The sequence below is a fragment of the Heterodontus francisci genome, chromosome 26 (genome assembly GCF_036365525.1).
Source record: "Heterodontus francisci isolate sHetFra1 chromosome 26, sHetFra1.hap1, whole genome shotgun sequence".
NCBI lineage: Eukaryota > Metazoa > Chordata > Chondrichthyes > Heterodontiformes > Heterodontidae > Heterodontus > Heterodontus francisci.
Window position 1 is genome coordinate 47,652,126 of NC_090396.1, and position 21,641 is coordinate 47,673,766.

General features: G+C 43.0%; 1 protein-coding gene across 2 annotated transcripts in view; it reads right to left on the reverse strand.

The window, feature by feature from the left end:
• gps1 (G protein pathway suppressor 1) overlaps positions 1 to 21,641 on the reverse strand; it is an 80,210-nt gene that overhangs the window by 16,746 nt on the left and 41,823 nt on the right. For both annotated transcript variants that reach the window (XM_068058171.1, XM_068058172.1), the window contains exons 9-12: positions 20,524 to 20,618; positions 11,954 to 12,059; positions 8,299 to 8,379; positions 6,646 to 6,783 (exon numbers count right to left, since the gene is read on the reverse strand). In XM_068058171.1, the coding sequence (XP_067914272.1) occupies positions 6,646 to 6,783; positions 8,299 to 8,379; positions 11,954 to 12,059; positions 20,524 to 20,618 (420 nt within the window). The remainder of the gene's footprint in view (positions 1 to 6,645; positions 6,784 to 8,298; positions 8,380 to 11,953; positions 12,060 to 20,523; positions 20,619 to 21,641) is intronic.

Here is a 21,641-nt window from a genome sequence, read left to right on the forward strand (position 1 = left end):
TTCCAGGACCTGGTCCACAGCCCCACAGGTTACAGCACCTCAGGTACGTGTCCAGATACCTTTTCAAAGAATTGAGGGTCTCTGCCTCGACCACCATTCCTGGTAGTGAAATCCAGACACCCATCACCCTCTGGGTGAAAATGTTTTTCCTCATTTCCGCTCTAATCCTTCGACCAATCACCTTAAATCGGTGCCCCCTGGTAACTGACCTCCCCGCCAGGGGAAACAGGTCCTTCCTGTCCACTCCATCTAGGCCCCTCATAATTTTGTACACCTCAATCAAGTCACCCCTCAGCCTCCTCAGTTCCAGGCAAAACAACCCTAGCCTATCCGATCTTTCCTCATAGCTACAACCTTCAAGCCCTGGCAACATTGTTGTAACTCTCCTCTGTACTCTCTCCAGAGCAATTATGTCCTTTCTGTAATGTGACGACCAGATCTGCACACAATATTCCAGCTGTGGCCTAACCAACGTTCTATACAGTTCCAGCATCACATCCCTGCTTTTGTACTCTATACCTCGGCCAATAAAGGAAGGCAATCCATATGCCTTCTTCACCATTCTATCCACCTCTCCTGCCACCTTCAGGAACCTGTGGACATGCACTCCAAGGTATCTCATTTCTTCTACCCCTCTCAATATCCTCCTGTTTACTGTATATTCCCTCACTTTATTTACCCTCCCCAAATGCAATACCTCATTCTTCTCTGGATTGAATTCCATTTGCCAATTTTCCGCTCACTCAACCAAAACATTGATATCATTCTGGAGTCCATGGCTTTCCTCCTCACTATTAACTACACGGCCAATTTTGTGTCATCAGCAAATTTCCCAACCATGCCACCCTCATGTAAGTCCACATCATTAATATATACCACAAACAGCAAGGGACCCAACACTGGACCCTGTGGAACACCACTGGGAACCGCTTTCCATTCACAAAAACATCCATCGACTACTACCCTTTGTTTCCTGTCACTGAGCCAAATCCGGAAACAACCTGCCACCTTCCCCTGTATCCCATGGGCTTTCATTTTACTGACCAGTCTGCTATGAAGGATCTTGTCAAATGCCTTACTAAAATCCATATAAACCACATCGACTGCACTAACCTCATCAATCCTCCTTGTCACTTCCTCAAAAAACTCAATCAAGTTAGTAAGACATAACTTTCCCCCAATAAATCCATGCTGACTATCCCTGATTAATCCATGTCTTTCTAAGTGACAGTTTATCCTGTCCCTCAGAATTGATTCTAACAATTTACCCACCACCAAGGTCAGACTGACTGGCCTGTAATTACCTGGATTATCCCTCGCACCCTTTTTGAACAATGGAACAATGTTTGCACACCTCCAATCATCTGGTACCTTGCCTGTATCTAGTCAGGGTTTGAAGATGATCCTCAGCGCATCTGCTATTTCCTCCCTGGCTTCCTTCAACAACCTGGGATGAAATCCATCCGGTCCTGGTGATTTATCCACTTTCAGGGATGTCAGACCTTTAAGCACTTCCTCTTTCAATATGCTTATTGTTTCTAATATTTCACACTCCTCCTCTTTAACAACAATGTTTGCATCAACCCTCCCTTTGCTTTTCTAATTTCCTTTTTTACTTCACCCCTGCACTTTCTATACTCCTCTTGGCTTTCTAAAGTATTAAGATATTTGTGATAGTCATAAGCTTTCTTTTTTTGCTTTAACTTACCCTGCAATCTTTTAGATAACCAGGGGGCTCTAGATTTGACAGTACCACCCTTAATCTTTGTGGGGACATGCCTACACTGTGCCTGTAGTATCTCACTCTTCAATGCCTCCCACTGGTTTGCCACTGATTTTCCTTCAAGTAGCTGTATCCAGTCGACTTTCGCCAAGTCACCTCTCAGTTTCATAAAATTTGCCTTCCCCCAATTTAGAACCTTTGCTACTGTTTTATCTTTGTCCTTTTCCATGATTATGCTAAAACTAACTGTATTATGGTCACTATCTCCAAAATGGTCACCCACTGTTACTTCATCCACTTGCCCAGCTCCATTACCGAAGACTAAATCTAGAATTGCGCCCCCTCTCATTAGGCTTGTTATGTGCTGGCTAAAAAAGTTCTCTAACACAGTTCAAGAATTTTGTCCCCTCTGTGCCCTTCACACTGTTTGTATCCCAGTTGATATTGAGGTAGTTGAAATCCAACTATTATTGCCCTAAAGTTTTTGCACTCAGAAATCTACCTACATATTTGTTCTTCAATCTCCCTCTCACTATTTCCTATGTGCAGATCTTCACACTTGCCTGCATTCAATTTCACCAAACATTTCTTTGCACACCTACACTTTATGTACAAAATGTTCTGCAATTTCAGAGTCCACTTCCTTTGATGCCAGTGCCCCAGCTAATTTGGCAACATCAACATTTTTTACTCCTTTGAATCTAAGTCACCGATTCAATTAGGAATCGTAGTGGTCTCAACACTAATCTACAGGATACCACAGTCAATGCTACTCCCCCCTACCCCGACACTCTGGCACCAAGAAAAACCTGATGCTTTCCATCCTTCAGCCAATTTCTTACTCATTTGCAAGATTTATTCTGGAAGGCCACAGCCTTGAGTCCAATTTGTGTGGAACTTTATCAAATGCCTTTTGAAAATTGAGATATACCAACTTGAGAAGATGCGAAGGGTATAAAAAGAAAATACTTCCTCACAGCTCAAGCAGCAACAGTTAATTTCTAGAAAACTACTAACACTACAGATAGTCAAGAAAATACCCTCACAAAAAACAGAACTTTATTTTTTTATTCGTTCCTGGAATATGGGTACCACTGGCTATGCCAGCATTTATTGCCCATCCCTAACTGCCCTTGAGAAGGTGATGGTGAGCTGCCTTCTTGAACAGCTGCAGTCCATGTGAGGTAGGTACACCCACAATACAGTCAGGAAAGGAGTTCCAGGATTTGCAGCCAGCGACAGTCAGGATAATGTGTGACTTGGAGGGGAATTTGCAGATGGTGGTGTTCCCATGCATCTGCTGCCCTTGTCCTTCTAGATGGTAGTGGTCGTGGGTTTGGAAGGTGCTGTCTGAGGTGCCTTGGTGCATTGCTAAAGTGCATCTTGTAGATGGTACACACTGTTGCCACTGTGCGTCGGTGGTGGAGGGAGTGAATGTTTGTGGGTGGGGTGCCAATCAAGCAGGCTGCTTTGTCCTGGGTGGTGTTGAACTTCTTGAGTGTTGTTGGAGTTGCACCAATCCAGGCAAGTGGAGCCTATTCCATCACACTCCTGACTTGTGCCTTGTAGATGGTGGACAGGCTTTGGGGAGTCAGGAGATGAGTTACTTACCACAGGATTCCTCGCCTCTGACCTGCTCTTGTAGCCACGGTATTTACGTGGCTACTCCAGTTCAGGTTCAGGTCAATGGTAACCCCCAGGATGTTGATAGTGGGGGATTCAGTGATGGTAATGCCATTGAATGTCAAAGGGAAATGGTTGGATTCTCTCTTGTTGCAGATGGTCCTTGCCTGGCACTTGAGTGGCGCGAAGGTTAATTGCCATTTTTCAGCCCAAGCCTGGATATTGTCCAGGTCTTGCCGCATTTCTACATAGACTGCTTCAGTATCTGAGGAGTCGCGAATGGTGCTGAACAGGGTGCAATCATCAGCGAACATCCCCACTTCTGACCTTTTGAGGAGGGAAGGTCATTGATGAAGCAGCTGAAGGTGGTTGTACCTAGGATACTACCTTGAGTAACTCCTGCAGTGATGTCTTGGAGATGAGATGATTTGCCTCCAACAACCACAACCATCTTCCTTTGCACTAGGTATGACTTCAACCAGTGGAGAATTTTCCCCAATTCCCATTGACTCCAGTTTTGCTAGGGCTCCTTGATGCCATACCTCAGTCAAATGCTGCCTTGCTGTCAAGGGCAGTAACTCTCACCTCACCTCTTGAGTTCAGCTCTTTTGTCCATGTTTGAACCAAGGCTGTAATGAGGCCTGGAGCTGACTGGCCCTGGCAGAACCCAAACCGAGTGTCAGTAGCAGGTTATTGCTAAGCAAGTGCGACTTGATAGCACTGTCGATGACACCTTCCATCACTTTACTGATGATTGAGCGTAGACTGAAGGGGCAGCAATTGGCCAGGTTGGATTTGTCCTGCTTTTTGTGTGCAGGACCTACCTGGGCAATTTTCCACATTGCCGGGTAGATGCCAGTGTTGTAACTGTACTGGAACAGCTTGGCTAGGGGTGTGGCTAGTTCTGGAGCACAGGTCTTCAGTACTATTGCCGGAATGTTGTCAGGGCCAACAGCCTTTGCAGTATCCAGTGCCTTCAGTCATTTCTTGATATCATGCAGAGTGAATCGAACTGGTTGAAGACTGGCATCTATGATGCTGGGGAATTCAGGAGGAGGCAGAGATGGATCATCAACTCAGCACTTCTGGCTGAAGTTGTTGCAAATGCTTCAAGCCTTATCTTTTGCACTGATGTGCTGGGCTCCCCCATCATTGAGGATGGGATATTTGTGGAGTTACCTCCTCCAGTTAGTTGTTTGATTGTCCACGACTGGATGTGGCAGGACTACAGAGCTTAGATCTGATCGGTAGGTTGTGGGATTGCTTAGCTCTCTATTGCATGCTGCTTACGCTGTTTGGCATGTAAGTTGTCCTGGGTTGTAGCTTCACCAGGTTGACACCTCATTTTGAGATATGCCTGGTGCTGCTCCTGGCATGCCCTCCTGCACTCTTCATTGAACTAGGGTTGGTCCCCTGGTTTCATGGTAATGGTAGAGTGGGGGATATGCCGGGGCATGAGGTTATAGATTGTGGTTGAGTACAATTCTGCTGCTGCTGATGGCCCACAGCGCCTCACGGATGCCCAGTTTTACATTGCTAGATCTGTTTGAAATCTATCCCATTTAGCAAGGTGGTACTGCCAAACACGATGGAGGGTAGCCTCAGTGTGAAGACGGGACTGTGTCTCCACAAGGACTGTGCAGTGGTCACTCCTACCAACACAGTCGTGGATGGATGCATCTGCGGCAGGCAGATTGATGAGGACGAGGTCAAGTATATTTTCCCCTCTTTTTGGTTCCCTCACTGCCTGCCGCAGACCCAGTCTAGCAGCTATGTCCTTTAGGACTCTGGCAGCTTGGTCAGTAGTAGTGCTAACGAGCCACTCTTGGTGATGAACATTGAAGTCCCCCACTCAGAGTACATTCTACGCCCTTGCCACCCTCAGTGCTTCCTCCAAGTGCTGTTCAACATGGAGAAGTATTGATTCATCTGCTTTGGGCGGGGAGGAGGGGGGGGGGCAGGGGGTGGTTGGCGGGGGCGGTAGGTGGTAATCAGCAGGAGGTTTCCTCGCCTATGTTTGACCTGATGCTATGAGACCTCAAGGGGTCTGGAGCCAATGTTGAGGACCCCCAGGGCAATTCCCTCCTAACTGTATACTGCTGTGCTGCCGTCTCTGCTGGGTCTGTCCTGCCGGTGTGATGGTGATGGCAGTGTCTGGGAATTTTCTGTAAGGTATGATTCTGTGAGTATGACTATATCAGGCTGTTGCTTGACTAGTCTGTGGGACAGCTCTCCCAACTTTGGCACAAGCCTGGAGATGTTAGTAAAGAGGACTTTGCAGGGTCGACAGGGCTGGGTTTGCCATTGTCGTTTCTGGTGCCTTGTTTGATGCCGGGTGGTCCGTCTGGTTTCATTTTTTATTGACTTTGTAGTGGTTAGGTACAACTGAGTGGCTTGCTAGGCCATTTCAGATGGCATTTAAGAATCAACCACATTGCTGTGTGTCTGGAGTCACATGTAGGCCAAACCAGGTAAGGACAACGGATTTCCTTCCCTGTAGGACATTAGGAACTAGATGGGGTTTTTACAACAATCAACAATGGTTTCATGGCCATCATTAGACTAGCTTTATAATTCCAGATTTTTATTAATTGAATTCCAATTCCACCTTCTGCCATGGTGGGATTCGAATCCATGTCCCCAGAGCAATACCCTGGGTCTCTGGGTTACTAGTCCAGTTACAATACCACTACATCACCAGCCTCTTTGGAACATAAAAATGGAAAAGTAAATTATAATGCTCATTCATAGAGTTAATCATAATTTAGCCTGTAATTATTCCAATTATCTAGCACTTTAGGATCCTCTAAAGATTTATTGAACAGTAAACAATTATTTCTAGCTTTGCTTATTAAGTTTTTGACACTCTGCAGCAAAGTTCAATTGTTCTCGGGTACTTTACTGTGCTTAGGTAGTCAGCCAGAATAGACATGAGAAATAGGAATAGATAAAAAGGTAGAGAAGTCTTGCCTTGTGTCATTTTGAATCCCCACAAAGCTAGTGACAGGGAACAAAAAGGTGATAAAAAGAAACTATTCATGATAATTCTTCCAAAGTAAAAGGTCAAGCAGCTGCTCTTCCACATTCTCAAAACAAATCAACAGAGAACAGGTGATATGGAAGGACGATCTATCTTAATTATTGCACGAATTATTACCATAGAGATCTCACATTGCTGTTAATGTACAAAATGAGTATTCAGCTTAGGAAGCCAGTTTTACAAGGATGTGATCTCTGAATACCACAGTATTTCCTGTGAATTTGTACCATTTAAGATTTAGATGCCAGCAAAGACTCACCTTACTATGTGAATCAATTCTACCATTGATTAATCCCTCCAGAATAAGGTGCGTCAACTCATCCTCCAGCGCACCCACTGTGGTGTTGAAAGAAATGGCCATCTTGTTCATGTCAGCAGAAACATAAGGGCTGAAATACTAAAAATACACAATGCCTTTTAGACATTTTGGCAAGACTGGCAAAACCAACATTCCAAGATCATAGATTTACTAAAAAGGTAATATTTGGACATTTTGGCATAATTTTGTGGTCAACAGCAAAGTGGCAGTATTCATTGCTGACCTCAAAGAAAGCAGTCTACAAAGATCTGGCAAGCTCTATGGCATGGACTTCCCCTTTCTCAAAGTCAGTTTGAACCTGGCACCAAGTCATGGGGATCTCCAGGCATCCAGCAATAGTGATGACATCAAGCAGGGTAAGCAGCCAATCACAACGAAGTATTCTCATGGACAACAAAACAGGAAGTAAAATGCACTGAATTTTTATTACTTTAAATTTTATAGACAGCAAAATAAGTGACTGTAACATATCCATGGGTTAAGGTAGAAGTCAAAATATCCGTTAAAAACTTGTAACGGAGAAATGTAGTATTCCACAAATATAAAATTAGTTTTTCAGGGCCAGTGAGGGTGTTCAGCACTAATTATGAACAAAGCATGCTGTTGAAAAACCCAATTATACCTCATTCAATAAGGTGTAACTTTTTCAAGGGTTTTTACAGTGAGACTAACAGCATAAAAGAGCAAGTTCTCACCATTCAGTGATTTCTACCTGATTGAAGTCTGGGAGGACTTCAACAGCGTACCCTATAGGGGAGCGTAGAATCACTGACAGGAACTTCTGATTTCTGCATTCAACTGCACATATGCCGACTCCGGAAGTTGTTGTCAGTTTCAAAGTAGTAATGATCGTGTGCCAGCAATTTTGTTTAAATCTCCATTGTCTAAATCTACCTATTACTTCTTCAGATTCAGCATGCCCCACAATTATTGAAAATGTAAACTGTGATTTCAGAATTATATTTTGAGCAATTTGGTAGCTTTGCAATTCACTCTTTAGTAGCACAAGAGGCTGCTCTGTCCTAGATGTTTCACCAATGCTATGATCTGCTCAATGAAAACAAACAGAATGGTGGCATCCTGGACTGCTCCCCATGCTGTTTGCTTCTCAGTTCACATTATTAGCAATGGGAGGGCTTTCATTCCATTTGTGAAACCTAGATGAAGATCCATGGTCTGTGATACAGGATGCCACCAAGGTTTAAAAGAAGAGAATGAGATAAACCAAGAAGTCATCAGAAGATGAGTATTTGAAAAGCCTGAACATTGCAGAAGGAAGGAAATTCTGCATTCAACGATCTAATTTGTGTTGCCTATACATTATAACTTAATGAAAGCAAACACAAGAATTTATTGCAATAAAATTTTGTAGAGATATTTTAAATTACATTTCACAATTAAACGTTTCCCAAAATTCTAATCAGGCTGGTGTGACCAAGAAGAAGTGGTACAATCAGAATACAAATAAATAGGACTCATTGAAAATAATTCGACAATTACAAAAAGTGATAATAAAAAGCAAAATATTTTATAACTGAGAAATAATTAAGAGATTTAATTACTAAGCGGCACGGTGGTATCTTCTCCACTTACCTGAATGAGGGCTCTGTTCCTGATTTGTGTGTAGAGTGTTTTGACATGGGGAGCTAGGTACATGTCCAATAGAAGGTTATCCTGTGAAGGGAGAGGGAGAGAAGGAGGGCACGAAAAAGAAAAGAAAAAACATGTGCAATGAATGAGCAAGTAAGCCACTATTAATGCATGAAACAATTAAAACCTTTTCCTGATCACATGGAAACCAGAGGAATCACTGGGAAAATCTGTTCCTTCAAGACATTTTCATTTCGACCCACGACTGTCATTTCCTGGCCCCTTCATACAACAACTTGCATTTATATAACACCTTTAACGTTATAAAATATCCCAAGGCGCTTCACAAGAGCATATAAAGCAAAATCTGATACAGAGCCACACAAGGCGATATTAGGGCAGAAGACCAAAAGCTTGGTCGAAGAGATAGGTTTTAAGGAGTACTTTAAAAGGAGATAGAATTAGAGAGGTGGAGAGGTTTAGGGAGGGAATTCCAGAGCTTAGGGATTTGGCAGCTGAAGGCATGGCCACCAACGGTGAAGCAATTAAAATCAAGAATGCTCAAGAGGCCAGAATAAGATGAGCACAGATTGAAGGGTTGTGGGGCTGGAGGAAATTACAGAGATAGGAAGGGGCAGGAAACACACAAGGTGGACTGTAAAAGCTTCTTTAGGTATGTAACAAGGAAAAGATTAGCAAGGACAAATGTGGGTCCATTACAGGCAGAGACAGGAGAATTTATATTGGAGAATAGGGAAATAACAGAGAAACTAAACAATTACTTTGTGTCTATCTTTACGGAGGAAGATACAGAAAATCTCCCAGAAATACTAGGGAACCAAGCAACTTGAGAAAATGAGGAACTGAAAGAAATTAGTATTAAGAGGTAGAACTCAAAAAATTAACTGGATTGAAGGTTGATAAAAACCTTGGACCAGATGAGCAAATGTAACCCTATTATTTAAGAAAGAAGGGAGAGAGAAAAAGAGGGGAACTACAGACCTGTTAGTTTGACGTCAGTAGTAGGGAAAATGTTAGAACCTGTTATAAAGGATGCGACACTTAGAAAATAATGATGTGATTGGGCAGAGTCAACATGGATTTATGAAAGGGAAATCATGTTTGACAAACCTGTTGGGAGTCTTTTTTGAGGATGTTACTTGTAGCGTAGATAAAGGCGTGGATGTGGTGTATTTGGATTTTCAGAAGGCTTTTGATAAGGACCCACACAGGAGGTTAGTAAACAAAATTAGAGCACATGGGATTGGGGGCAATTGGTTACGGATTGAGAATTGGTTAACAGACTGAAAACAGAACGTAGGAATAAACAGGTCATTCGTAGGATGGCAAGCTGTTATTAGTGGGGTACCGCAAGGGTCATTGCTGGGGCCACAGCTGTTCACAATCTACATAAATGATTTGGATGTGGGGACCAAATAAAATATTTCCAAATTTTCTGATGATATAAAATTAGGTGGGAATATAAGTTGTGAGGAGGATGCAAGGAGGCTTCAAGGGGACTTGGACAGGCTAAGTGAATGGGCAAGATCATAGCAGATGGAATATAATGTGAATAAGTGTGAAATTATCTAAACACTTTGGTAGAAAAAACAGAAAGGCAGAGCATTTTTAAATTGAGAGCGGTGGGAAGTGTTGATGTCCAAAGGTACCTGGGTGTCCTTGTTCATGTGTCACTAAAAGCTAGCACGCAGGTGCATCAAGCAATTAGGAAGGCAAATCCTATGTTACCCTTTATCACAAGGGGATTTGAGTACAGGAGTAAAAATGTCTTGCTGCAATTCCATAGAGCCTGGGTAGACCGCACCTGGAGTATTGTGTACAGTTTTGGTCTTATCTAAGGAAGGATATACTTGCCATAGAGGGAATGCAACGGAGGTTCACCAGACTAATCCCTGGGATAGCGGGATTGTCTTATGAGCAGAGATTGAGGAAACTGGGCCTATATTCTCTAGAATTTCGAAGAGAGGTGATTTCATTGAAGCATACAAAATTCTTAGGGCAGGACAGAGTGGATGTAGATGGGATGTTTCCCCTGGCTAGTGAGTCTAGAACCAGGGGACATTGTCTCAGAATAAGAGGTAAGCCATTTAAAATGGAGATGAGGAGGAATTCTTTACTCAGAGGGTGGTGAATCTTTGGAATTCTCTACCTTAGAGGGCTGTGGAAGCTCAATCATTCAGCATGTTCAAGACAGAAATCAATAGATTATCTGGATACTAATGACATCAAGGAATATGGGGGTAGCACAGGAAAGTGGCCTTGAGGTAGATGATCAGCCATGATCTAATTGAATCCTACTCCTGCTCCTATGTTCCTATAATGGGACTGTATGAGTATTTAGTATGGACTTTCCTGATGGAAATGGACTCAAGAAGTCAAGTGCTACATCCTCCCATGGTCTGACTGGTAATAGTGTACTGTGTACTGGTTCTGGTGGATTGGGTCTACTGACTAGTTGACATGCATGACATATTTTGACAAACTGCTCCACATCCTTCTCCATCCCTGGCCACCATACTTTGGTTCGTAAGTTTTGCTCATGTCAGGCAAGCTCCCCCACCTGCCAAGACTGAGGCACACATTATTTCACTATATGAACAGTAAAACTTAAAATTGCAAGCCCCTGACTGGAAAAACATTTGCATAGTAACCGACAGTGTTGGAACAATGGCGACCCAGTCGTTGCTTTCCCAATACACAGAACAAGTGCTCATACCAGTTTTAGTCACATGAGGGGCCTGGACAGAGTAGATAGAGAGAAACTGTTCCCAGTCGTGAAAGGATCGCAAATGAGAGGGCACAGATTTCAAGTATTTGGTAAGAGAAGCAAAAGTGACATGAAAAACCTTTTCACACAGTGAGTGGCTAAGGTCTGGAATGCGCTGCCTGAGAATGTGGTGGAGGCAGGTTCAAATGAAGCATTCAAAAGGGAATTAGAGAGTTATATGAGAAGGAAGAATGTGCAGGGTTACGAGGAGAAGGCAGGGGAATGGAACTGAGGGAACTGCTCTTTCAGAGAGCCAGTGTAGGCGGCACAGCGGTGCAGTGGTCAGCACCACAGCCTCACAACTCCAGCGACCCGGGTTCGGTTCTGGGTACTGCCTGTGCGTATTTTCCAAGTTCTCCCTGTGACCGCGTGGGTTTCCGCCGGGTGCTCCGGTTTCCTCCCACAGCCAAAGACTTGCAGGTTGATAGGTAAATTGGCCATTGTAAATTGCCCCTAGTGTAGGTAGGTGGTATGAGAATGGTGGGGATGTGGTAGGGAATATGGGATTAATGTAGGATTAGTATAAATGGGTTGGCACAGACTCGGTGGGCCGAATGGCCTGTTTCAGTGCTGTATCTCTTTATGACTCTATGATGGGCCTAATGGCCTCCTTCTGCACGAACGATTGTGATTCTGTATATAACATGTACATTAATGTGTACACATGCATCTATAAGAAAATATGCAAACTATTCATATGTGCATACATGGGCCTGTTGATTCATGGATAAGAAAGAAACTTTGTGCATGTATTCACGTGTGAATGGGGAGAACTTGCATGATCGAACAACATAACGCACCCAGTCTTGGATCATCCTGTTTTTGCAAAAGAATAAAATTTTCTGATTTACTCAAGAGATTCCTACTTACCTTCATTTCATCTAACATTTTCAAACAGGACGCATATTTTGACTCATAAAACTTGAAGATGATGTCTCGAACTTGCGGCTCCAATTCAAGGAATAATTTAAAAGAGCTTGCAGTGGAGAAAAATAAATGTTAAAATCAGAGGTTGCTCTAAAGATTCATCAGTTTACTAACAACTCAATATCCGATGCAAAATTTAATTTTTCATTTACAATAACAATGATACAGAATAGTGGTCTTTCCCTGAAGATGTCCATTTCATTTATTTACTCCAGTTGGGTACAGATAAATTAGATCAGCTGCATCACAATTTACCCTCTTCCATCCCCCCCCCCCCTTTTCGGCTGCTTTGCGTATACACCATTTGAGATACAGGGGACTGATACCACTCCTGAGCCAACAGCAAGGAGATGTGCAAATGCCAGACTGACTTTATTGCACACATAAATTTAACCCCTATGTTATAATAAATAAGGAGACGCAGAAGTTCAGGAGTTTGCTACTCTTGAATTACATTTTGGAATGTTTTAGAATTTTTCAGCAGAAATGATGTAAACGTACTTTGCTTTAAAAACCTAATATTTAAATATTATATTTTTCTTTTTACAAAAGTACATTTACACATCAAGAAAAGTACCTTCATGAAAAAGTGGTTAAAAGGCATTGAAATTGTTTCCCCAAAAACTATATGAAGGAAAGTTTTGCTAATTGAATCAAGTCAGATCATAACTGTTGCTCTAGATCTTCATTTGCAATCTGAAATAATGGAATTTAATGATAACTTCTGGGCTTGTCTTCCCAAGTGTTATTGCAGGGATATGAGAACGGTTTGTGCAGGCACATGAAAAAAATAGGAATAGCTGACGTGTGTCAAGGGGTATGCATGGTTATACTCCCTGGGTTAGACTACTGTATAAGTAGGTATCAGGTAGCCCAGGCACACCTTTAATGCAGGGCCCTCAGACTGCTTAGAGGAGTAACCAGCACTAACTGTACTGAGAGAATATCTAACGCAAGACCCAGAACAAATAATACTCTGATGTCGTAGTGCAGGAGCCAGTTCCAGTGAGAATGCAGGTGACGACAGTTGGCATATCATTTGCAATGGGACATATGAATTTAAGGAAATATAGCATACATTAGGCGTCAAATTGTCTAGCAAAATTGAGAGAAAATACCAACTTTTGCTCATTAAAGCTTTGTTAAAGGCCATTAATGATGAGCTTGTGCTGTGCTCCACACTGCACAAAGTAAAAGTAAGTATTTTATTTCAGGTCACAACTCACAACCCTCTAACTAATTGGTGGTACCACTAAATGGTATGAAAAGTGCATGAGGTGGCTCAGACTCAGCAAAGAAACCATGATGAAGTTGTGGCAACTCACACCACTAAGACCTGGAGGGACAGTCAACCATTGCTGTGCTCAACTTTAGTCAGGCATCTGACAAGTCAGCCATTTTGCTTGCCTTTGGGCAAGGGACATTTTCTGTGCTGAAAGAATCAGTCTGCAGGATGTAGTACAAGTGAATTAATTTTATTCAGTTGTACAATGGTAGTGGTGCAAGTGTTTAATGTGTTTTGCTGGTGTACTTGCTTCCTGTGTTTTGTGATGGAAGTTTGTGTGCCTCCACGTTTGTCTACAAAACACAATTTCAATATGTCATGATGCGTGAAGCATTTAGGAACGTTTCGGAGAGACGATAAGGCTCTATATAAAACTATCCTTGCATACTCCCCTAGTTAAAAGGAACTTTAGCAAGGAACATGCACAAAAAGCCCTGATGTTGAGGGAAATCCACAACCAGTCCCTACAATTAACCCTACATGTTGGCAGAAGTACTAGAGATTTCCGTTGCTGCTATCACTTTCAGAAGTGGCAGTAACCATCATTTCTGCTGGTTTGCATAGTGGCACAGAGCTCCCACTAACATGAATGCCAACTGGCTGTTCACGTTCTACTCCAAGCATGCCAACGCCGAAGCGTTCAGTCTGAGAGTACAGAATAGTGAGCATCAATAAAGGTTCAAAAATCATTTCGGTCACGGTATCCTGTAACAGCTTTCTAAGCGAGTTAAGTCAGCCATAACTCCATCTTGGAGTTTGGTTTCTAAAGCCTCCATATCAGAAACGGAGGCTCTCATGAGAGGTGCTTATAAGGCTCCTGTAACTGAGGTCACCACTGCAGAAGCCACTGGTGTTCTGCGTTCAATATCAGATGGCAGTGCAGATAACCACAACTTCATCACATTACTTCTGTAGGAAATGCTGAGTACTAAACACCCTACAGAGGCTCCCTTTCATTGTTATGTGCAAGGTTCCACATATATAAAAAAAAACTTAGGAGAGACTCAAAGCTCGCTTGACCTCTACACCATACCAAGAGGCCCCATATCTAACATTGCCATTGTTGCCTCTTTCCCACCAATGCATGGTCACTCACTTGGTAAGTCTTCCTAAACATCATTAACTATTTCTCCTGCAGCATGTTTATTTGTGTTGCTGACTAATGCAAATGGAGTGATACATGTTGGTGTTTTATTGAGCTGTGCTCTTTAGGTTTAGCTGGACATCAAGGGATTCTCCTTGTTCTGTCAAGATAGAAGATGGTACAATATCAGTAAATAAGCAGATGTCTATCCATTTGGCTGTTCATGTTCTATTTCAAGCATGCCAATGCCAAGGTTGTTCAGTCTGACAGAACACAGAGTAGTGAACATCAATATGGTCTAAAAATCATTTGGTTATGGTGTCCTGTAACAGCTTTCTAAGTGAGTTAAGTCAGCCATGACTCCAGCTTGGAGTTTGGTTCCTAAAGCCTCCACATCAAAATGGAAACTCTCATGAAACGGTGCTTTTAAGGCTCCTGATGATGCAACCTTCCACAGCAGCACTTCTGATATGTCTTCCTTTTTCATCAACCAAGGATTTCCCCCCACTGTGTTTGATAGTAAAAGCCTCCAACCCGACCCAAACCCGATGACATATGTCGGGTTCGCGTTGGGTCGAGTTGCACTTCTGGGTTGGGCCGGGTCGGACACGCTCTGCCACAGGTAAGTGGCCGCACTGTTAATTTAATTTTTGGACAAGAAAGGTGGTTTTGTTACAGTAATTTTAAGCTTGTGCAGATCAGCAAGAAAGTGAAAAACGGAAGGTAAGTTAACTGATGGTCGGGTCGGGCATGGGAAAAAATGGAAGGACTCGGGCTGAGTCGGATGTGGTTCTGTCGGGCTCGGGTCAGGTTTTTTGTTGCAGACCCGAGCAGGCCTTTACTTGATTGAGGGCCCTCAACAGTGTCCAACCCATTTCCCACACTTCTGCCCTCACCCCTTCCCCTCCCTCCCAGAACTGCAACAGGGTTCCCCTTGTCCTCACTTTCCACCCCACCAGCCTTCACACCCAAAGGATCATCCTCCGCCATTTCTGCCCTCTCCAGCATGATACCACCGCGATATGCATCTTCCCCTCCCATCAGAATTCTGAAGGGATCATTCCCTCCGCTACACCCTGGTCCACTCCTCCATTAACCCCGACACCTCATCCCCTTCCCATGGCACCTTCCCATGCAATCACAGCAGCTTTAATACCTGCCCTTTTACCTCCTCTCTCTTCACCATCCAAGGGCCCAAACACTCCTTTCAGGTGAAGCAGTGATTTACTTGTACTTCTTTCAATTTAGTATACTGTATTCGCTGCTCACAATGCAGTTGCCCCTACACTGGGGAGACCAAACGCAGATTGGATGACCGCTTTGTGGAACACCTGCGCTCAGTCCGCAAGCATGACTCTGAGCTTCCGGTTGCTTGCCATTTCAATTCACCACCCTGCTCTGATGCCCACATTTCTGTCCTTGGCCTGCTGCAATGTTTCAGTGAACATCAACGCAAGCTCGAGGAATAGCACCTCATTTTCCAAATAGGCACTCTACAGCCTTCCGGACTGAACATTGAGTTCAATAACTTCAGAGCATGACTAGCCCTTTTTTTATTTTATCATTTTTTTTTTTAACCAAGTTCCTGCCTTAAACTTGGTTTTTCATGTTTGTACTTTGGGACAGAGCTGTTCATTATTCTGTCATTATCATTCTCTCTGCACTAATGCTTTGTCTTTCACCACACCATTAGCACACTCCCTTTGCCCCATGAACTCCTTGTCAGTTAATCTCTCTGCCCTCTGCCCCATCGCACATCTTCCCTTTTGTTCTCTTTCTCCCCCCCCCCACCCCACCACCACCACTGCTTCACTTGCTTAAAACCTATTACATTTCTAACCTTTGCCAGTTCTGATGAAAGGTCACAGACCTGAAATGTTAACTCTGCTTCTCTCTCCACAGATGCTGCCAGACTTGCTGAGTATTTCCAGCACTTTGTTTTTATTTCTATCCATTTGGGCTCTCTAATATCTTTGCATGCACAATTATGTATGACAATACATTTGCAAATAAGATGCTAGGGTGACGTCATGCAAAGCACTGATCTCAAAGCAATGACACATACCAAAAGTGCTGCCCTCTCTCTTCCAGTCTCTGGAGATTTCACACATTCAAGCTCTTTCTCACAAGAAATTCAAATATTCTTTTCACATATGCTGTATATGTGATCAATATCTATTCCATGTTATGCCCTCCAGTTATGGGTCAGTTTTGCCTTTAAATGTACGAGCAATGATGACTGGGAAAGATACATGTGGTACATTCATGCAGTAGATTCACTTAATTATGGCATATAGTGTAATTTACATATATTGTATATAGGCTCCACGAACATTCCCATCCTCAACGCACAACACATCAGTGCAAATGACAAGGCTGAAGTGTTTCCAATCAGCTTTAGTCAGAGGTGCTGGGTGGATTACAGAATCACTGATATATCTTTGCCTCCTCATGAGGTCTCCACCATCACAGAAGCCAGCTTTCAACCAATTTCACTCCACGTGATATCAAGAAACGGCTGACATCACTGGATACAGAAAGGTTGTGGGCCCTGACAACATCACGGTTGTAGTGTTAAAGACTTGTGCTCTTAAACTAGCCAAGCTGTTCCAGTACAACTACAACAATGGCATCTACCCAACAAAGTGGAAAACTGTCCAGATATGGCCATTCCACAAAAAGCAGGACAAATCCAATCCTGCCAATTGCCACCCCATCAGCCAACTCTCAATCATCAAAGTGATGGAAGGTGTCGTCGACAGTGCTATCAAGTGGCACGTACTCAGCAATAACTTGCTCACCGATGCTCAGTTTGGGCTCAACCAGGACCACTCGGCTCCAGACCTTGTTACAGTTTTTATCTAAACATGAACAAGAGCTGAATTCCAGAGGTGAGGTGAGAATGACTGCCCTTGACATCAAGGCAGCATCTGACCAGGTGCAGCATCAAGGAGACTAGATAAATTGAAGTCAATGGGAATCCAGGGGAAAACTCTCCACTGGCTGGAGTCATCCCCAAAGGAATACAGCTGTGGTTGTTAGAAGCCAATCATCTCAGCCGAGAATTTGCTGCAGGAGCTTCTAAGGGCAGTGCCCTAAGCCCAACCATCTTCAGGTGCTTCATCAATGATATTCCCTCTCTCATAAGGTTAAAAGAGGGGATGTTCGCTGATGATTGTACAGCATTCAGTTCAATTTGCAACTCCTCAGATAATTAAGCAGTCCATGCCTGCACGCAGCAAGCCGTGGTCAACAGTCAGCCTTGAGTTGATATGTGATCCGAATGTTACTTGCCAATTAAGTGCCAGCCAACGACCATCTCCAACAAGAGTGTCTAACCACCTCCTCTTGACATTGAATGGCATTGCCATCGCCGAATTCCCCCACCATCAACATTCTGGAAGTTTCCATTGACCATAAACTTAACTAGATCAGCCACATAAATAATGTAGCTACAAAAGCAGGTCAAAGGTTGGGTATTCTGCAGCCCTTCCACCATCTACAAGGCACAAGTCAGGAATGTGATGGAATATTTTTGACTTGCCTGGATGAATGCAGCTCCAACAACACTCAAGAAGCTTGACACCATCCAGGACAAAGCAGCCGGCTTTATTGGGACACTGCCCACCACCTTAAACGTGCACTCCCTCCACCACTGTTGCACCGTGGCTGCAGTGTGTACCATCTACAGCATACGCTACAGGATTCTCCAACAGCACCTCCCAAACCCAATCTCTACCACCTAGGACAGGTGGTTCAGAAGAGGTTTACTAGATTGATAGCTGGTATGAGCGGGTTGTCTTATGAGGAAAGGTTGGACAGACTCGGCTTGTTTCACTGGAGTTTAGAAGAGTGAGGGGAGATTTGACTGAAGTAAATAAGATCCTGAATGGTCTTGACAAGGTGGATGTGGAAAGAATGTTTCCTCTTGTGGGTGAGTTCATAACTAGGGGGCATTGTTTAAAATTAGGGGTCACCCTTTTAGGACAGAGATGAGAAGAAATTTTTTTCTCTGAGGGCTGTGCAACTTTGGAACTCTCTGCCTCAGAAGGTGGTGGAGATGCGGTCATTGAATATTTTTAAGGCGGAGGTAGTGTTACGACTGACCGCTTAAGTCAAAGTCCCCAATCAAAATATACGATTCTGATTGTGGTGGGAGAAACGCACTGTTGATTCAGTCCCGTCCCTCCACAGATTGCATAACGTATCATTTTTAAACTTTCCAAATTAAAGAAAGACCCAGCCAAACTGTACCATCTATTAACCCCCGAATGAGGCTAACCAAACCAGGTGTCTTTAGATCAACAAATCAACTGTTTAATTCGAAAAACTAAATTCTTAAACACTAAGATATAAACAACATTTAAAATAGAAAAAAGTGTCCTTGCATATTTATGCTCCTGCCGAAGTGAAATCTTCCAATGTGGAACAGTCCAAGGTTGCGTGAAGTCCTCACAGCCGTCCATTTGGAGGGGGGGGGGGGGGGGGGGGGGGGGGGTGAAGGTTCAACAGTAGAACAGTCCATAGTCTAGTTCAGCAGTTGAACTAATGCTCTTCTTTTCCAGCGATGAATTTCAGCAATAATAGTTTAGCAGTTAAAGGAATTTGGTTATTTTCTTTTAAGAAATTAATCTGACTTGACATCAGAATTCTGAGAGTATAATAAATATGGTTTAAATAAACCGAGAGAGCGCTCTCATTTCCTTCAGTATATGCGGGTCCAGCTGTCTGCGTCTCTCTGTTTACTATGTCTCAAAAGCCAGTTTTTCAGCTAGTTTCAAACATCAATCAACAACAATGTATCTCGTGTCCTTGGTTCTGCATGGCTGTATCCTATGGCAACGAGAATGCATATTTGAAGTTGGCTGTATCCTATGGCAACGAGAATGCATCTGTTGATTCAGTCTCTGGAGCTCGTTGTCTTAAAGCAGTACTGCTCCTTTTACAGCCTTAAAAGCACACCGCACACCTCCCAGAAAAAAAAATTAACAGTACACAGATTCTTGCTGGGCAAGGGAATCAAAGGTTATCAGGGATAGATGGGAGTGTGGAATTCGAGACACAAACAGATCAGCCATAATCTTATTGAATGGTGGAGCAGGCTTGAGGGGCCGAATGGCCTACCTCTGCTCCTAATTCGAATGTTCGTATGACAAGGGCAGCAGGTTCCCCTCCAGTCACACACCATCCTGCCTTTGAAATATAATCGCTGTTACATCATTGTCATTGGGTCAAAATTCTAGAACTCCCTACCCAACAGCATTTTGAGGGTACATTTCAAGGTGGTGGCTTCTCAATGGCAATTAGGAATGGGCAAAAAATGTTGGCCTTCCCAACAACGTCCACATCCTGGAAATGAATTTTAAAAATGCCTATTTTAGCTAACACCACCTTTCTTGCTACATACTTACATTTCTCTGCATTAACCCAATGGCATAAATCACCTGATACTTCCCTTTGTGTACATATATATTTTGTGCTGCGACTTTACAATAGTATTTATTTTTTATACTTTAATGCTCTTTTTAAAGCCATCCCAGCTTAATCTGGACCTCCTGCCAGGTTGTCCAATTTGTCAAGACCATATTTACTTGTTATCTATGGAGATAAACTGCCAGACTTGTTGCCTCTTTTGCCCAGTTGGGGGCTGTCCATCCCCACCAAGATGTTCTCATGTTTCTCCATTACAACAGTTACCAATGCCTCGAGGGCCTGTTTTGAAAGACCAGACTTTTCAAACCAGCATCAAGTCATTCTACACAAAAACTGTTGCCCACTCCACAACTAAGCAAATAAATTTTGATATTTATACCAGTTAAATGGCTCATTAGCTACCTGAGACATATTGAGCATTATTACAGGCACATAGCGATTGGCTGCTTTCTCTATTTTCTTAAACCATCAGCCATTACATCATTCCAAACTGCTTGCTCCAATAACCTTTTTTTTTTAAAAAAGCGGCTCATAAATTACAAAGAAATCCAGGCAGCTGTCCCATTTTTCCAGACAGGGAAAAATATAATCAAAGGTGATCAAGCCACTTCTCTTAAATAAATGTATCTCCCTAATAATTTCCTTCTTATAAAATGAAGTGGGGCCCACACCCTTGGAGCATTTGCCAAAACAAACCAATATTATCTTCACCTGCTGGAGATGACATTCCTTTGCAGTTCCTGTCTATCAAAAGTGGCCAGTGCACAAAGTCCTCCATAAACTGCTACATTGCTGGGAGACAGCAGCTGAAAGAAAACAAAAACGCAGGTCAGGTTGAACTTATGTCCAGGTGGATGTATTTCAAACCTGAATACAGTTTTGTTTCACTATTTTAAAGTTATCAATTCAACTAATTCTAAATCTTGGAAAACTAAAAATTTAAAGAGTAATTTAAATTTAAAATTTTGATAGAAGCAATTAAAGCACAAAGTACATTTCTCCTCCTACCCTTAAAAAAATTGAAACTCTTCTGACAGTTAAGAGAAATATTACTCACAAGGATGTCTTTGATTCACCCTATTTCAGCATCAAGCTTGCATGGTGGGCAAATGGCTCGGGCCCTGTTTACGAGGTTGGTGACAGGGCGAATCAAAGACATCCTGCGTGACAATGGCGCCCATGATCAGATCATTTCTCACTGTATATCGTGCAAACTTATGAATGGGCCTAAGGCCGTCATTTTTGGCCATGAAAAGTGCCCAGTCTACCTCAAATTACCCTGGAAGGGTAATGTATCCCAAAAATTTGAGCAACAGGTAAAGCTAGCTGATTCACGCTGCTACTATGCAGTAGCAACAAGTGCGGTGTTCACCACTAACAGGATGTTGCCGTCAAGCCAAAAAGATGCCCATCACAAAAATGAGTAATGTGATATATGAATTTCAATGCCAGTGTGATGCCAGGTATATAGGCCGTACATCCCAAAGACTGGCGGATTGTATCAAACAACATGTCCCTTCCAACGGACAAGGTATAGGCCGTACCCAACCAGCCCGTGCTCGCAAAACTCAAAACAGTGTTCAACATTAGATGTGATTCCGCAATTGGACACCATTTGCTAAATAATCCTCAGTGTGCTAAGAATTACGCTGACAACCAATTTAAGATAGTCAGTAGGGCTTGCAGTGTGGCGCATTTGCGCGTACTGGAAGCTACAGATATTAATACACAGGACCCTGTTCTTTGCAGACAGAAAGAACATGTACAAACATTGCGCCTGTTTCAGCTAAACAAAGCAAGTGACAGCCATTTTCTGGGTCATTCCTCAG